Genomic DNA, 17,232 nt, shown 5'->3' with positions numbered 1-17,232 from the left:
GTTTATTTACAGTCCTAATTTGAATAAGTGAAAGTACAAGTTAAGAAATTTGATTCAATTACCGAATACTCAAAAAATAAACAATACACTATATACTCGTATACTGTGTACACGAAACAAACGTGGTCTTAGCTTCCTTCATTTATTCTTTTCGGAAGTGTATTTACTATAAATATAGATACATATAGTAAAACGTGATGAGCCAGTTATAGCCTTAAAAGGCATCTGTCAGCTGCCAACAAATAAACATTCCCCATAAATATTTACTCAAATTTTTATGATCGTTAGCGAGAGGTGAATCAATGAATGAAGATAAGAACTTGTTTGTTTGGTTCATAGGAATGTTTTAACCTGCGCGACAAAATGCGAATGAGTTCAACAAAAAGGCGGGACAAATACGATTTCGCTACAAAATTAATTCAGCAAATATGACTAGACTGGAGAATATTCTTAAAAATCTCAAAGCAATATATCAACATTTTCATTAGTTGCCATATTGATGTACATATGGCAAGGCGTCTTGAGATACTTAGAGGATATATACATTAGCTACAATATCGTAGTATTTTCATACCAATATGGCTTGTAAAACAAAATTTTTTTAAACAGAGTTGCATCTATCATATATGTATACTCGCACTGCAACGATATACGCGGAGCCAGCAGCCAGCAGCCAGTGGGCCGGTGCCCAGCTCCGCTTCGGTTAAGTTTTATTCAATGACTGCGGAAAAGCGTAGCCAAACTGTGTACTCAAGCAGTAGTCAATCAAGTGCACCAAATCATCTGAATTTATACAATACTGTAAATGCCCCATCTTACTCGGCTGACATCAAGGATTCAACGGCAGAAGTGGAATGCTACCGCAGATCATTGCTACGTTCTCATAGAGGCTATTAAAGCGGTAACGGAATACTCGTATATCGTATCCACTTTGGTGGTTATTACTACCCCTGATTTAACTACCCATATCTCCGTCGCTATAAAGCGCCTAGGAGACAACTACCGTTCTATAGAAAGCACTATATCCAAGGTTGAAATTGTTTAATATAATGTAAAAAATTCGAGATTAGTTTGAAAAAGCTTTTCGTATTTTATTGCACAATTTTGTGATGATTTATTTAATTAAAAAGTTCACGGTTAAAGCTAGAAAATATGTATGGCTTAATAAAAAATTTGGTATTTTAGAAATAGAGTCATCCAGCGGTCGTTTGATTATTTCTCCAAACTTACGTTTCAAACGAAATGTCAACGAATAAAAATTAATTAATTCAAATGTGTAATAAAAATATTTAGCTTTATTTTGCTGAATGTATTGTATATTAAAAAGGGTGAGTGCGTCTAAATGTCGACCGAAAATTTTACCAATTTCAAAAGGTACTCTAAACAATTATTAATCTTCAAGAAATAAAGCATTAACAATGAAATCTACTGATTCCAAGTTAATTGCTTTTTTAAAGTCGACTACTTTGCATATGGCAAAATACTATGTCTAATACTTACTTAGTCAATTGTACTGCATTACAAGCATTTTTCATTTCACTGCATATTTCGTTATACAAGTATAATGCTTGTAAGAAAAAATACATATAAGCAAATTTATGCTGTATGTGTGCTCAAAGAATTAAAGCCAAGGCAAGGAAATTGTTAAAAATTACGAGCTTAATTGAAATAAAATACAATAAGTTCCTGATTTGAAATTCTGAACACTCATATATATTTAAAAAAAAAGTCAGGGTATTAGGGTTATTTAACTCAAGGTATTATTACCTCCAATATCCAAGTCGATTATCAATGTAGTGAATACTTGTTAATTGTATGTGCATACTCGTATGTAGAGTGTTGATATGGTTAAATATTTTCTATTCGTACTATTAAATAATAAAGTGACTCTGAACTATTAGAGCAACTTTTTTTAGTACACAGAGGTCGTTCTTCAACAGGCGTTGAAGCAGCGCATCTAAGTGAGCTTCAGCTAATTTTTAAACCATCTACTTGTATGTTATATATTTATAGTCTATTGCCTAAACTTTAACCATTTAATCGCGACAATGGCTATTTTCAACAAGAGATTGGAACTTTATATTTCATTTTTTGGGGTTTGAGCAGGAATAGTTGAATGTTATGTATTTCAGTATTTTATTTACACCCTAAACTCTACTTCTGAGATGTACAAAGAGCTAAGCTGAACTGTAAGTATTCAAATGATGCGATTATTAATCAGTATACTCTGCGTTTGTTATTTGTTGGGAAATTTTAGCTGTTTGGCTTGTTCATTGAAATTATTTGCCGAAAAATATTCAATGTTTATTTACACATATAAATAACTCGGAACCGCATAATATACAATTACATGCGCATAAAGCTGTATCCAAGCAAATCTAATGTTGGTCATAAATATTCGCATTTATCAGTGTTTCACCACTTGATTGCATCGCTGGGTTTTTGCCTATTTCTGCTTGGAATGGAAATGATTTCGCTCAAACTACTCAACCTCTGCATAGATGCGGCTTTTATATTTTGGTTGCCTCGTCTACATACATATGTTATGAATGAGTAAATAAATAGAGGTTCCGCCTGTATGCGTGTACAATGAGTGTGTGCGGTGCATGCAGGATGTGTTGGCCAGACTGTCTGTTGATGATGTCCAATAACAACGATAAAAGTCGTATGTCGTTTTTCACTTCAATAATTTGATTTTCATTTGCAAATTTGCAATTTGTGATTTGTCGGTTTGCATTGTCGTCACTGGTGGTCATAGTAACAGCCAGCAGGGTTGCATTGTTAATAAATGATGACGCTGCAAATTCGGTCACTCGTTGCACTAACAAGATCGCCACATTCAGCCATTTGGCAATTTGCGTTTACCGCCATGCTTGGTCAGTAAATTTCATTGTAATTTAATGCTAAACAAAGTCGTTACAAAAGCAGCATAAGGACATTTTACTCTTCTTAGCATTCGGTATGTTCACACAACCAGTAGGTGCTATATCTAAAATAATAACCTTCATTTCCTTAAGCAAGCTGTACGAATAACTAAGTCAAGAGGAACGCTTATTTTAAACATAATTTTTCTCAGTAGCGGATAATTTTGAATACAAAAGTTTATTTTAATAGTAAGAACAGCCGAATTCACTACAGGGTTAAAGCTATAATGACGGAAGCTCAATAATAGGAAACGGAAACAATGAACTTGTTACAAATTGGCATCAATTAATTTATGTGATTCAATAGAAATTTTAAGCCATAAATCACTCAACTCAACTTTACACTTCAACACACAAACTCATATGAATAAAGATCATACGACTTTTTCTCTACTTTTTTAACCAATTATATAATATTTAATAATTTTAAATAAACACATTCATATTGTCACACAATTTTCATTTGTTAATTGAAAAAGGTCATCGACATTCAGCAGTGCTGCAGCACTGTCTTACCCAATTGAAAGACAGCGAGTTTTGTAGCAAAAATTAAATGCAACGTATTTCGTGAAAGTTCTATAAATTTGTTTAAATTTGCATTTTTATTGAGGAATGTAAATACTCAAACGTCAGGCTTTCGGGTTACAGTTCATAAACAAACTAATGTTTTGGAAAGAGTTTATTGTTGCAATTAATTTCTGCGGTTTCAAACACCCGAAGCGACACGCCCTCAGCTACTTTGGGCTGAACTAAGTAAATCAGTAAATATACTGTAGGTGACCTAAGATTTGAAAACCACAAACATATATCATTTCTAATCTGCGTACCTACCAATCTATGTGCACGAAATACATAAGCTTACAGAATTCCAATCAAAACCAATTTTTATTTATGTACATATGTATATGAATTTACATATATTGCTCAATTCAAAGCGTTAGTTGTCATATTCAATAATTACAAGCCATATTTTTCTCCAATTCTGATCTTAATCACATATTTCACGCAAGGTGCAAATTATGACAACATTACTTTAATTCAACCCCAGTAATTCCATGGGCGGCCCCAGCCCCCACCATAACCGCCCCAAGCACCCCAACCGTAGCCACCCCATGGGCGGCTCCAGCTGTTACTGTAGTAGCTCCACGGCTGACCCCAACCATACGACCATCCGTAGCCATATTGACGGGCCGACCTCTGCGAGTCGCTGCTATGCTCGCCGCCCGCGTCTACGTCTAAGAGATTAGTTGCTGCTTTGGACTCCTCTGCGGCTGCGGGAGATGGCTCATCAATAGCCGCTGCTTCACTTTGATAGAGGAAAGCCAGTGCGACCAACACAGCTAAGACTACGGTAAATCCACGCATGCTGATAAACGACTAAATGCGTAAGACAGAATACTATGACCGAACACCGAAAGCGATTAAAGAGAACTGTGCCTAATGCACTGGGCCGCTCTATATTTATATGCTGTGGCTCGATCTATGCAGTTTTCCAATTTTCTTCTATACTTGAGTATATATATTGTATTTCATTGAGGCGATTGCATTTCCCTGCAAACTGCAAAATGCCACCATATGAAACTTAAACGTATGCATGATCAATCATACATACTGACTTGAGTTTTTACCGAGTTGTGATAATGACGATTCACTAAAGGTATCAATATAGTAGACATATATGCTCTACATTCCCATATATGCACGAGGGTGGGTTGTCAACCACTCATTTGAATCCCAAGTCAGTGATGAACTACGAGAGCTATGCTGCTGACAGCAGGCAACCCTTTCAAATGCGGGCCTTTGTTATAAACTAATTTGAGCAATTTCCAAAATAAGTGTGCAAAAGCCAGATCGTTATAGTAGTATATGGAAAATCAGCAATGCCTCAGAAGTGAACATTTGAATAAACAAAATGTTCATTTCCAGAGCGCCACTGGTTTTTTAATCAATTACATTTTAAAATATACTTCTTGTAATATTAATTGTCAAATTAAAAATCACATTGCGTTTACATGAATTAGTAAAGCTTATGCACTTAAAGCTATCGCATCTTTTTTCATATGCAATCATTGATGCGTTTTATGCCACTAAGCCGTTCACGCCCGATCAACTACACGTTCGTATTGAAATTCAACAACAGCAACATAAAAAATGCATTTCTCAATGATAAAATTGCTATGAATGTCAATGTGCAATCATGCGCCGAGTTAAAATCTCATATTTAAGCAACCTTGGAAAGCTAGCGAAGCTATCGTATGCCCATAGAATAACACTGAGTGGTTATGTTTAGCAACTATTTGCTCTTGAGATTGGATATCTATTAGCGCATAGAGTAACAAGGTAGCCACATGTTTAAATACCATAAACTGTCCCCTTTATTGAGAGGTTTGTGAAACTAACACCAAAACTTACAAAGCTCTAATATATCAATATGGTGATGGTTGATTTGATAAGCTTAACGTATTGGAGGTGAATTAAGTTGTATGCGCAAATGGTAGTTTTTATCGCGCTCAATTTTTAATTTAATCTAAATAGATTGAGTTGTTTTTGCGGTAACTATTTGCAAGTTCAAAATGTTCTAATGCAAACGCAAAACTTGTCGTACTAGTAAATCATGCCAACGGTGCTTTTAAAAGTTCATGACACCACCAAATTTTTAATCAAAAGTATCTTAAACATTTCCTCAACCTTGAAATTCATTAATCAGTGTTCAAATATAGTCATAAGGTAGGTAGGTAGGTAAAGTGGCTGTCATTCGACACACTTAGGCCTTTAGGAGGCCCATTGTGATACCACTGGGACTGTGATCCCCTCACTCTACTGGTTCCTCTCTGAACCACCCCGTACTTCTGATGAACTTCATCAGTGTGACAAGTTTTATCTGTGCAACCTCCGAGACGTCGTCAAGAAACCCACGACCCATGGTTGCGATTCTTTTCCTATATAGTGCTGCGCAATCGCACAGAAGATGTCTAATGGTCTCCTCCTCTTCTACTTCCTGACAGCTTCTGCAATAGTCGTTATATGGCGCGCCAAGTCTACTTGCATGTCTGCCTATTAGACAGTGGCCTGTTAGTACTCCTACGAGAGTTCTTATATCATTCCTCTTGAATTTTAATAGTCGGCATGTGCGGCTCATATTCCATTCTTGCCACGTTTGCCTGCTGGTTGAGCAGGTCAGGGATTGATTCCACTGACACTCGGCTATATTAATGACATGTTTGTCGATTAGGTATCTACACGTAGCCAGAGGCATATTTATGTCCACCTTACCAGGATCTAGTTGTAGGGTGGTGCCTGCTCTGGCTAGTTCATCTGCTACGCAGTTACCAGGGATGTCACTGTGTCCTGGAACCCATTGCAGATTTATAGTGAAATAGGATGACAGATCCGCCAGAAGATCATGGCAATCCTTCACTGTCTTCGACGAAATCCTATGAGACATCAGAGATTTCAAAGCCGCTTGGCTGTCTGTATATATAAATACACTTCTTGTTGTTATTACGCTTTTTGTTAGTACAAGAAGGCTTTCTTTAATTGCAGTGACCTCTGCTTGGAAGACACTACAGTGGTCTGGTAACCGGAAGGCGATTTTGGTATCTAATTTAGCCGAGAAGACACCGCCGCCTACTCGGTTATCCAGTTTGGAACCATCCGTATAGAAGCTAATCCCTTCTTCCTTGTCCACTACATCCCGTTCCCACTCCTCTCTGGAGGGAAAGGTAATATTGAGGACCGGATTTAGGTTCAGCTCCACCGGATTGCGAATATCCGTAGTTATGGGAAGAACCGGGAACTTCCTAAGTATCTTAGAATGTCCCTTGTTACAGGCGACTAATAGGGAGGCTTCCCGCAGTCTTAGAGCTGACTTCGCTGCCATTTGCTTACAATATAAGTCTGTTGGCAGCAAGTGTAAAATTATGTTGAGTGCCTGGCTTGGCGTAGTTCTGAGAGCTCCACTGATGCAAATACTAGCTGCTCTTTGTATACTTTCCATGCTTCTAATCGCATATTTCTTTTCTGTAATTGGCCACCATACTACTATCCCGTAGGTCATGATCGGCCTTACAATTGCTGTGTACAGCCAGTGAGCCACCCGAGGTGTCAGTCCCCACCTGGGCCCCACCATTCTTTTACATGTGTAAAGCGCTGTAGCAGCTTTCTTTACCCTCGCTTCCAGGTTTTGTTTCCAAGAAAGCTTCCTGTCCAAAATTAGTCCCAAGTAGCTTGCTTTATCCCCTATCGTTAGCCTGGTGCCATTTAAAAATGGCGGCGTGATTTCGGGAGTTCTGTGTTTTTTAGTAAACAATACTAGTTCTGTCTTGCTAGCATTTAAATTCAGTCCGCATGATACGGCCCATCGATTAATCTCGTTTAGTATTGTCTGCATGAGACTAGCGAGGGTGTTCGGGAACTTGCCCCTAACCGAGACTGCCACATCATCAGCGTAGGCCACAACATGTATCCCCTTCTTTTCTAGGTCCACAAGCATTTTATTCATTGTCAGGACCCAGAGAAGTGGGGATAACACGCCTCCTTGGGGTGTACCCCTTCGGACAGATCTGTACATCGTTGAAGCTCCCAGCGTTGAAATAATTGACCTGCCCAAGAGCATCTGTTCAATTAATTTCCGGAGAGGCTCAAATATGCCCAGATCTTTAAGCGCGCTCAATATGGCCTTTGGCTGGATGTTGTTAAAGGCACCTTCTATGTCTAGGAAGGCTACGAGGGTGTATTCTTTTATTTCCAGAGATTTTTCAATCTCTGCTACCACTGAGCTTAATGCCGTTTCTGTGGATCTACCCTTCGAGTACGCATGCTGCAAAACTGCCATTTTTCTTGGGTTTAGTATGTCCTTTATATGTATTTCTATTAGTCTTTCCAGCGTTTTTAAGAGAAATGATGAAAGACTAATTGGTCTAAAATCCTTTGGATTAATATGTGAGCTTTTGCCCGCCTTTGGGATATATATCACCTTAACTTCCCTCCATGTCGAGGGAATATAGCTCAATTTCAGCGCCCCTCTAAACATGGTTGTTATCCAGTTTATTGTGTAGCTCAAGGATTGCTGTAACTGGGCCGGGAATAGACCGTCTGGTCCCGGCGTTTTATAAGGCTTGAAGCTGCCTATTGCCCAATAAACATTGTCATCTGACACTATGTCTAGCGGAGGGGTCTCTGAGCTTACTTCACTCCCCATTATATGCCCCCCTGTGAGGTTCTCGGAACTGTCTGGGAAGTGAGTGTTCATTAGTAGGCCCAGAGTCTCTTTACTGGATTCCGTCCAGCTGTGATCTGGCTTCTGAAGGTATCCGATGCTGTGTTTCGACTGTGTCATTATCTTTCTCAGTCGGGACACTTCTGCTGTATCTTCGATATCGTTGCAAAAGGATTTCCACGAATTCCTTTTTGCTTTTCTTACCTCCTTTTTGTATGCCCGAAGGTGGTTGTGATAGTTATCCCACTCTATATCTTCTTGGGATAGTTTGGCAGAATTGAATTGCCTTCTGCAATTCTTCTGCATGTTTTTAAGTATTGGGGTCCACCAAGGAGGTCTAATTCTTCCCCTACTGTGTGTTAATGGACAAGCTACCTCTAGTGCTTGACGACAAGACTCTGTGAATCGTTTAACAAGGATGTCTAGGTCCTCTTTCTTTTCCGGTTGGAATGGTGGAATCATAGGAATACGCTTTTTTAGCTCCTGCATGTGCATCTGCCAGTTCGTTTTCCTATGATTCCTGAATTTCTCTTCCCTAACTACATTTTCTTCAATTATACACTCAATGTAGCGGTGGTCTGAGAAGGAGTGTTCTTCCAATACCCTCCAATGTGTTATTTTATCCACCAGTTCTTCCGATACCAGTGTTATATCTAATACTTCCTGTCGGTTTCTGGTTATAAATGTTGGCATACTACCTTTGTTACATAACAGAAGCTTACTTCCTATTAGATAATTAAAGAGCAACTCACCCCTTTCATTAATGTCCGTGCTTCCCCATAGATTATGGTGCGCATTGGAGTCGCATCCAAGTATGATCGAACACTTGGATGCTTCGGCGTCTCGTACCAGCTCCTTGAACAGCTGCGATGGTACTGCTACCTCGTCGTACGGCATGTAGCATGATGCGAGCCGGTATTTCCTCTTGCTCGTCTCCCAGCTTACTACCGTAGTGTCGTTACTACTGTAATTGTGTAATAAAAAGACATTAAGCTTTTTGTTAGCCAATATACATGTCCTTGGCTTACCTACACAACCATTCGCGTATAGATTGTAACCTGGTGTCCTCAGACCGCAGATACGCCCTCCGTTAACCCATGGCTCCTGAATGAGGACAAAGTCAGGCCGTTCTTCTGCCATGCGGTTAACTAGGGCTAGAGACGCTAGTTTGCTGTGGTGTAAATTAATTTGGAGAAGACGCATTAGTTATGGTCTTCTCTGCATCATCATGAGAGTCGCTTAAAAGCTCACTCTCAGTGTAGAGTTTAGAGAGTCTGTCCGCAAGTTCAGACCCCGAAGTACACTCACCTTGATCCGTGATCTCTGCGTCGCTCGAGGACTCCACTGGATCTTCCTCGACTTCGCACTCCGATTCCGATGCCAAGTTTTCTCCTGCATCGGCGTCTGATTTGTAGGTCATGACCCTTACTTTTGTGAATCCGTAGTTGATCTCTCCGCCACTTTTCGCTAGCGGTTCTACGGATTCTTTTGTTAGAAGCAGCAGAATCTGCATTGTGGCTCGCTTCGTCTCCACTCCAGATTCTGCTGCGGGGTCGTCAAAGGCCTTAACGAACCTCCATCCCTCCGTTGGCAGATTTGGGTTGCAGGCTCTTATGAGCTGCATTATTTGGTCCGGCTGCGATGGTGTAGCCGGGATCCATACCCTTGCTCTCGGTCGGGATGGGATATCTTTCCTGTCTACCGCCACCAATTTGGCTCCGGGGTAGACCTCTCCCACTTTAGATATTGCTGCTTTATATAGCTGGACCGATCTCTCGTCGTCACACGCTATCATCTTTATTTGCCCTTGATACCATCCAGCATCCGCACATGACGGGGGTGGACCTGGATTGCTAAGTAGCACTTCCAAAGCCACATTCGTCAGTGCGGCTTGCACCCATTTCCATTGGGCTCTGGGGATTTTTCCTTCGGGATCACCCTCATCCAGCACACCAATGACAATGCGGTTTCGGGCCACATCAGCAAAAGATCTTACGGGCATCACGCCCTTAGTTTTCGGTCTCTTTGCTGACGGCTTAGCCTCTTCAGCGGACCTTTGTCTTTTTGTTGCCACTACCGGCGCTTCTAGTTTGAAGTTAGGTAGGACAGCTCTCGCGCAATCAATGGATTCTTGGAGCTCCTTTGTGAGCTCCTCATTGCTTGGCGGTTGCAGCTCCACCTTCTTCAACAGGTATGCAGCGCGTCGCCTCTCTGCATACTTTGCTTTTGCCGGGTCATCAATCCTGAAGGAAGGCCACTCTCTGGCTGACCCACTACTGGCAGCTTCGCTTTTAGCATCTCCCACCTTCTCCTGCTTGGCTGCCAAGCTTTGGCTACAGTCATAATCTATGAAAAAAAAGTTATTTCAGGAATTATCTTCACAACGGTACAATCTCCCAACAAATTGTTCAGAGCGATATACAGATACTATATCATATAGCTACTAACCAGACCGATTAAATTCAGTTTGTTTTTATTGGTAAAACGTATTATAGTTTTTTTAATTTTTTTTAAATTGAAATTTGGAGTATAAAGTAATCTACAAGAGGTCAAAAACGTCAAATTTTCTATGTTCACACAGTACTCCTTTTTTAATTCAAATATTTGCAAGTACTGAGCGCTAAAATCTGAAATCTCCAATATAATTGACCACTCACTACATAGCCTGGCCAGAACTGCAACCTAAATCTTATCAACCATACTACGAATCTCGAAAGAAAGGAAAGCTTGAGTAAGCAGATAATGTCAGCACTAATGCCTTATGATTCCCTTACCTATCGCAGCAACAACAAAAAACGACAGCAATTAAATTTCCGTCTATAGAAATGTCAAGTTGCAAGCAAGTTTTAGGCTTTTTTTTTTGTACAGCTAAGTATGTAGATATGTGTGCATAAGTACCTTTGTGTTTGTGCGTATGTGTGTGAGTGGCAGACCGCTTTCATCCGCATTGAATGGGCGGCTGTACAGTCGCGCAAAGTGCACACAGGTATCATTAATTTGGCACATACATAACTGTAATCATGTACATATGTATATACGTATGAGCATAGAAGCATAGAAGCAAGCTATACATATGTCAGAGCGCGCTCACGCATTAGAGCGTTCGTGTGAAAGCTTAATTACAAGCTGGTGTAATATAAAAATGCGTTTGAGCAACTGTTGCACTTTTTTCGAACATGTCAAATCCTTCACTGATTTAAAAACTAAGCTGCAATACACTCTCACCGTCTCTCCGTCTCTCTTTCTCTCGCTTGTCAGTGCCTGTCAAACTATCAACGGCTTTCAAGTGCGCTTTTACATTGTGCACTAAGCACATCATTGTAGTTGCCGACATGGACAGGGAAGGCACTGCCGCACTTTCGAAAGGATTTCGCCAGCAATAGCAACGATAGTGCCATCATGCATTGACTTTACTGCTGCCAGACGAAACTAAATTGCATGTAGAAATCGGTGGTGTAGAGTAGATGTGGAAGTGATGAGGCAAAGAAACTCTTTCATTTCTTTCTCTACACACATTCAAGCACTTAATCCGCTTCTACAAATGATGAGTCGGCGTAGTCGAAGCCCCAGCATCATCATCGCATATTCGACTGTTCACACAATCGCAAGCAAATGAATGGCAACTTCATTATCGCTAACAGCCAACTGCGTTTCTATGCCGACAACACTACGCAGCTGCTCCGACGTCATCGGCTTAAGCTCAATCTTGCGTCTTATGTTACATAAACGCTGCTCAAGCAAATCTTCAAAGTCTTACTATTCGCCCTTTTACATTGCAATTTTATGCTCTGTCAATGTAGCTACTCACACACACAGTAACTATGTATATATATACAAGAAATTTGTGCGCTTGTGTTTGTAGCTATTCGCTTATAGTGCTTAAGTATGTATCAGCGGGCATTCTTCGCTTTGTCGAGCTTCCTTGCAGCTGAGTCGATTTTGTGCAAGGCTTTGCCAACGACAAAGAAGTGCCAAATGCTCAAGGAAAAAATTGTAAGTACGCAGCGTAATCTAAAAGCAGCCTGCTCGATTGACTTAAGTACAGTAGTTACTGCTCATTGGAATAGCTCATTGAAAGCTGAGCTCCTTTGTACTTTCATCAGTTCGTTTGGTTCATCAGCTTCAATGTCCTGCTAATTTGCAACTAATTGCATTCAATGACACAACTGGTAGTTAAAATGCTTAACAAAACAGTTTTATTGGATTTCACACTTAATTAATGCAATGAATTTTATTTAATACTCGCATAGCAGCGACACCGTTATTTGTACGCCGGCGTTCAATAGGACCATGCTCATTTTTGGCAATGCCGATGGCTGGCGGGAATTCCACTGCGTTACAAGTCTGAAATTAAATAAAATGAAATTATTTCGTTTAATGGGAGACAGTTTGAGAACGGTAAAGAAATCGATAAATTAAGGCCAAAATGGAGAACATTAAAAAGCTATTAAAAATACTTAGTTAAAGAACACAGATTTCTATTAAAGGCTGGCAGACTTTCTTTAACTAATTTAACTTATTGTTCTCATACAAGAAACATAACTGATTTGTGATCTGTGTTTCTTCACTTTTGAATTTTTTGAATTCAAAATAAAACAGGAAAATCGAATGGCTGACGCACTATTTAAAAGCATTGCGGGAGATATTACGCTCGCTCTAATAAACCAATTGCAACATCCTTTATCATGAATCACTTTATCGTGTATAATTGCTTAAATTTATAGCTGCATAGTATATATTTCGTTATTCCAATAGAGACCAAAGCTAACTAGAGCCAGGTTAGATAGCCAAAGTTGGATAGAAACGATACAAACGTATTCGAAAAACCAAAATTTTAAAAGTCTACAGTACGCAAACTCGCAAGACTTGCAGAGAACTCAATATACCAAATTTCTTTTCAAAAACACCGCTAAATATAAAATGATCAACCGTTGATAATTTACAATTTTAATACACTAAATTGCTTGTCAAGCTGCCGACTGTTATAGTAAAGACTTTCTTGTAGTACATTGTAGTCCGTATATCCCGGCTCGTGTAACAGTATTTCAAAATTTGTACACCAAGCATCTGCAACAATGTTTAGACCACGTTTTTTAATTACAAACTTTTTAACATGCTTATAAAAATGGCGTTAATTAATTATACGCCCTTATTGTTTGGACTGCTGGCCTCATGAAGTCCCATCATATCAACAGCCATGTGCAGCGATTTTGCGTCCTCCTCATCTACTCATTCATGCTGCAGGTTTTCATAAACACCGACTGAATGCGATATGCTGCTACTAAAGCCAAGATATATATACATTACGGTGGAGCGAAAAAATATTATATTTTTTGTTTTGCTTAGCCTGAGGATAAAATTTGTGGATTATAAAAAAATTAAAATTTTAACATCTAGAGGCGACCCACTCAGTTTTAAAGTAAATTTCGAGTTAAAATTTTTATTTCGTTAAACATTTTTGATAAGTATTCTAGAAGCTGTGGAGAGTCCTCTTTCTCGCCAATTAAAAGTTATTAACTTAGAACAAAATTTTGTGGCCATTATTGGAGTTTTAAAAAAAAATCTTAAACGATAACATCCGTAAATGTTGATATAAATTTTGAGTCAAAAAACGTCACATTCAGTAATTTTTATATAAATGTAACGAGTTTAAACCGAAAATAATTTTTTCTTGTCCAAAAAAAATTTTAACTCGAAATTTACTTTAGAACTGAACCTCTTGATGTTAAGAAAAAAATTTTGTTTGTTTTGTCCAAAAATTTTAATTTTTTATAATCTACAGATTTTACCCTCAGGCTAAGCAAAAAAAAATTTTTTTTTTGCGCTCCACCCTAATATATATACATATGTGCATACTCTATGGCATATATATTTTTGTAGAAGCTATTTTCTTCTACAGTTTCAACAAACGGTGAAAAAGAAGCCATTAGGGCAAACAGCAAAAGGGAACAGTGGTAAACATGCCAAACCCAACGCATGTGCGAGAAAACCCCGTTGGATAAAGCGAAAATCTTCAAGCCAATCGTGCTCTATATATTCGCTTAGGCATATTAGAAATCTACAAATGTAAAATTACAGTTTTTCTTACAGAAAATGTTTGAGTATCTCAACGTTCAACTTTGGCCAGAAACTATTACTTAGAACAAATTAATACTACCCTGTCATCGCTGTGTACACGGGTATAAAATAACAATAATAGCAAACAGTAACAACAAGAGCAATGCCTGCAAACGCAAAAGATCAACAGTGAGCAGCACAAAAGCGCGGCAAGTCGGCCTCTCCAGATTGAGCAGCGCATGTAGCGTGCAAACGTGCTGGTACGCCCTAAAGCATGCCTCAATTATTCGCAAGTGAACGTCGCAAACGTCTGTCTGCCAATGCCCGTTCGCGCTCGCCGCCACCCGCTGGCGCACAGTTCAACACCCATCGCCTGGCATGCGTTTTTCGCTTTCGTAAGCGGAAAGAAAATGCTGTGTACATGTATACCTGTGCGTGTGTGAGTGCCTTTATATTTGTGTGCATACAGGTTGGCACGGATGAGACCAGGAGGGGGGTGTGTAGGCACACCGCGGCGTTCGTAAGTAATTTCAAAAACTTTGTAAGGAACTTCTGCTGAGTAAAGTGTAGTACTAAACGTTGAGAAATCACTTGGCTATGCTGCTATTATTATTGCGAATGTTGCAGTTGTTGTCATCAGGCATGTTACTAATGTTGTAATGTTGCAGTTGCGGCATTGTGCATGTATTGCGCTGCAAGCAATTTACTCACTACAAGCAAAGGTAGCCAAAGACGGCGAGTACTCCGTGTAAAGTGTGGGTGTCCCGCACAGTGCGGCAGCACGCTGCTGAAAAATAATAAAATAAATCATTGCAAGGGCAAACAAAGACCGCAAAATCGACAACAACCAAGATAACGAAGGCCGCACATCAGGAGAGGAGATGTCGGAAGTGAAGTGTTTGCAAAAAATAACAAAGCAATTGTCTGAAGCTACGAGAGAAAAATTAACTTTTTCTAAATCAGCAGCAAACAAGATTTGCTTGCTGTCGAACATTTTATTTTAAGAAGAAGATTTGTTACCGTCATACTTTTATTTTCCGTGAAATAAGCTTAGTGTTGTGTGGTAGAAACATGAAATTGTAATGGAATTATATATTTTTAGAGGTATACACTGCGACCTGGGGTATTTGTGCCCTTCCCCTTCACAATGTCTCGTCCAATCTCAGCACTGTAATAAACTCAAGGATAATACTTGGCAATATAGAGTTTAAGCCCTCATTGCCCGCATTTGTACATTTCTAATGACCTATGAATAATGTCAAATAACCCTAATTTTGACCTACAGAGGTTTATTAATTCCTTTAACTTTATCAGCTAGTACTCTTTCAGCAAGCAGCCCTCCCCTGCCTCTAACGCTATTCATTAATTTATTGTTCTCTTTTACTAATTGTTTTGGTTATTAATGGCAGAGACTCACATATCATGTCTCACACACTTTTATATAAGTATAGCGAACACAAACTGACTTGTTATTAATTAAAAGACACAGAACTTTATTTAGAGATACTGCGCGTACAAATGAATAAATAAAATAAAATAGCAATATACATAAAAAATTTGAAACTTCGGCTTATTTCCGAAATAAATCTCGACTGGTACACTTAACATTCTTTATCATTTCACACCTCTTAGCAATACTACTGGACTGTTTGCACAATCGCTTTTTCAATTATATATAGTCCCAATATCGTAAAAATTGAGAACGTAAATTTTTATTCGAGAAATATTCTAACCCTCACATGCTCTACTTCGCATCGTTCGCCCCTCACACAACTTATAGACATTGCGTCATTCAATTTGAAACAAATTATCAGTTTCAATGCGATATTTTTATGTTGACTGCTGAGGATATTAGTGTAGTAATTTAGATGTTCACGATTGATGAGCTGTCAACGAAATGGACTACGCGTGTGCTCCGGGGTTGATTCGCAGCTATCGGGAGCGGTAATGTCAGTGAATGCCACTCTAAATGTCCCTGTTGGCGTTAATGTTGATGAATCAATCAAAACACTCCATACAATTGGGTCAGTTGCGAAATGCGCTCGGGTCATCATCACACTTTCGCGTAATCTGCTGCTCATAAAATTCCTGTTGAGCTGGTAATAAAAGAAGCTGTAAGATAGAGTATATTTTATGATTTTTCTAGTCCGCGGAAGGAGAGTGTCGTTAATTACATATTTATTTGGCGAAAGGACACTTAGTGGACAACAGAAATGAAAACTTTTTAAGAAAAATGAAAATTTGTATTAGATACACAAAAGATTCTGCAAAGGTGGTACTAAAATTTCAAATCTTATAAAACAGGCATTGGGGCTACATTTCGCAGCTAAACAGTAGTATTTTTATTTGAGTACCAGGACTGCTTGTGGAGCGGTATTGAATCGTAGGGTACTCGGCGCTTATAATGCTCATTTGACACGAGCTGACAAAATATACAAAATTTTCTCGTTTTTAATATACATTTTTTTATCGTTAAATTAGGCTAATTCATCACCAGGAGAAAATATAGGCATGTCAAAGCTTGATCCAATTTTTCATACACTTTTTATAAGCCTCGGCTTACATAATAACTTTAGGTTATTTCAATTTCAGATCATTTTTGGAGCGCCATTCGATAGATTGGTACACACAATTTGTTAATCCATAAGAGATGTTGAGATCCTCTGTTATTTCTTTGATGCCAACATGACGATTTTTGAGCATTGTTCCTTAAACTTTATTGATGTTATCCAAAATAAATTTTTAAAAATAATAATAATAGTAATAATAATAATAATATTAATCATCATAATACTTCTGCAATATTTTCAGCGGGTCCGTACCCGCAATTGTTCTTTAATTTTTTTCCATGCTAAAAATCGCCACACAAACATTTCTTTAAAAACCACAATCTTCAAAAAGAAACTGAAAGAATCTTAGTACAAAAAAATTACAAACTGAAGTTTCATCAAAGAGACACTGATATATATGGTACATATATATACATATATATATGTATATATGTTATGGTACATGGATGTTCTTGGGTTCTAT

General features: G+C 38.7%; 2 protein-coding genes and 1 long non-coding RNA gene across 3 annotated transcripts in view; all 3 read right to left on the bottom strand.

Annotated features, from left to right (window-relative positions):
* Positions 1–3,962: 3,962 nt before the first annotated feature.
* On the bottom strand, positions 3,963–4,289 carry LOC106624465 (major prion protein). The gene has a single exon (XM_014244206.3). The coding sequence runs from the start codon at positions 4,287–4,289 to the stop codon at positions 3,963–3,965; it is 327 nt and encodes a 108-aa protein (XP_014099681.2).
* A 4,575-nt stretch (positions 4,290–8,864) lies between these two features.
* LOC138855872 (uncharacterized) lies at positions 8,865–10,111 on the bottom strand (the record flags this gene model as incomplete). Its single annotated transcript, XM_070106106.1, has 2 exons — positions 8,865–9,106; positions 9,171–10,111. A coding segment is annotated over one exon (786 nt), but the record flags the coding sequence as incomplete, so codon positions are not given.
* A 2,204-nt stretch (positions 10,112–12,315) lies between these two features.
* Positions 12,316–17,232, bottom strand: part of LOC138855788 (uncharacterized) — a 29,226-nt gene continuing 24,309 nt past the window's right edge. The window contains exon 2 of the long non-coding RNA XR_011394884.1: positions 12,316–12,486. This is a non-coding gene — a long non-coding RNA (uncharacterized lncRNA). The remainder of the gene's footprint in view (positions 12,487–17,232) is intronic.

This window comes from Bactrocera oleae, chromosome 2 (genome assembly GCF_042242935.1).
Source record: "Bactrocera oleae isolate idBacOlea1 chromosome 2, idBacOlea1, whole genome shotgun sequence".
NCBI lineage: Eukaryota > Metazoa > Arthropoda > Insecta > Diptera > Tephritidae > Bactrocera > Bactrocera oleae.
This window is presented reverse-complemented; position numbering and strand designations above follow the sequence as displayed.

Bases quoted from the DNA above. Each gene is read 5' to 3' on its own strand.
- LOC106624465 (XM_014244206.3), bottom strand. From the start codon at position 4,289: ATGCGTGGATTTACCGTAGTCTTAGCTGTGTTGGTCGCACTGGCTTTC.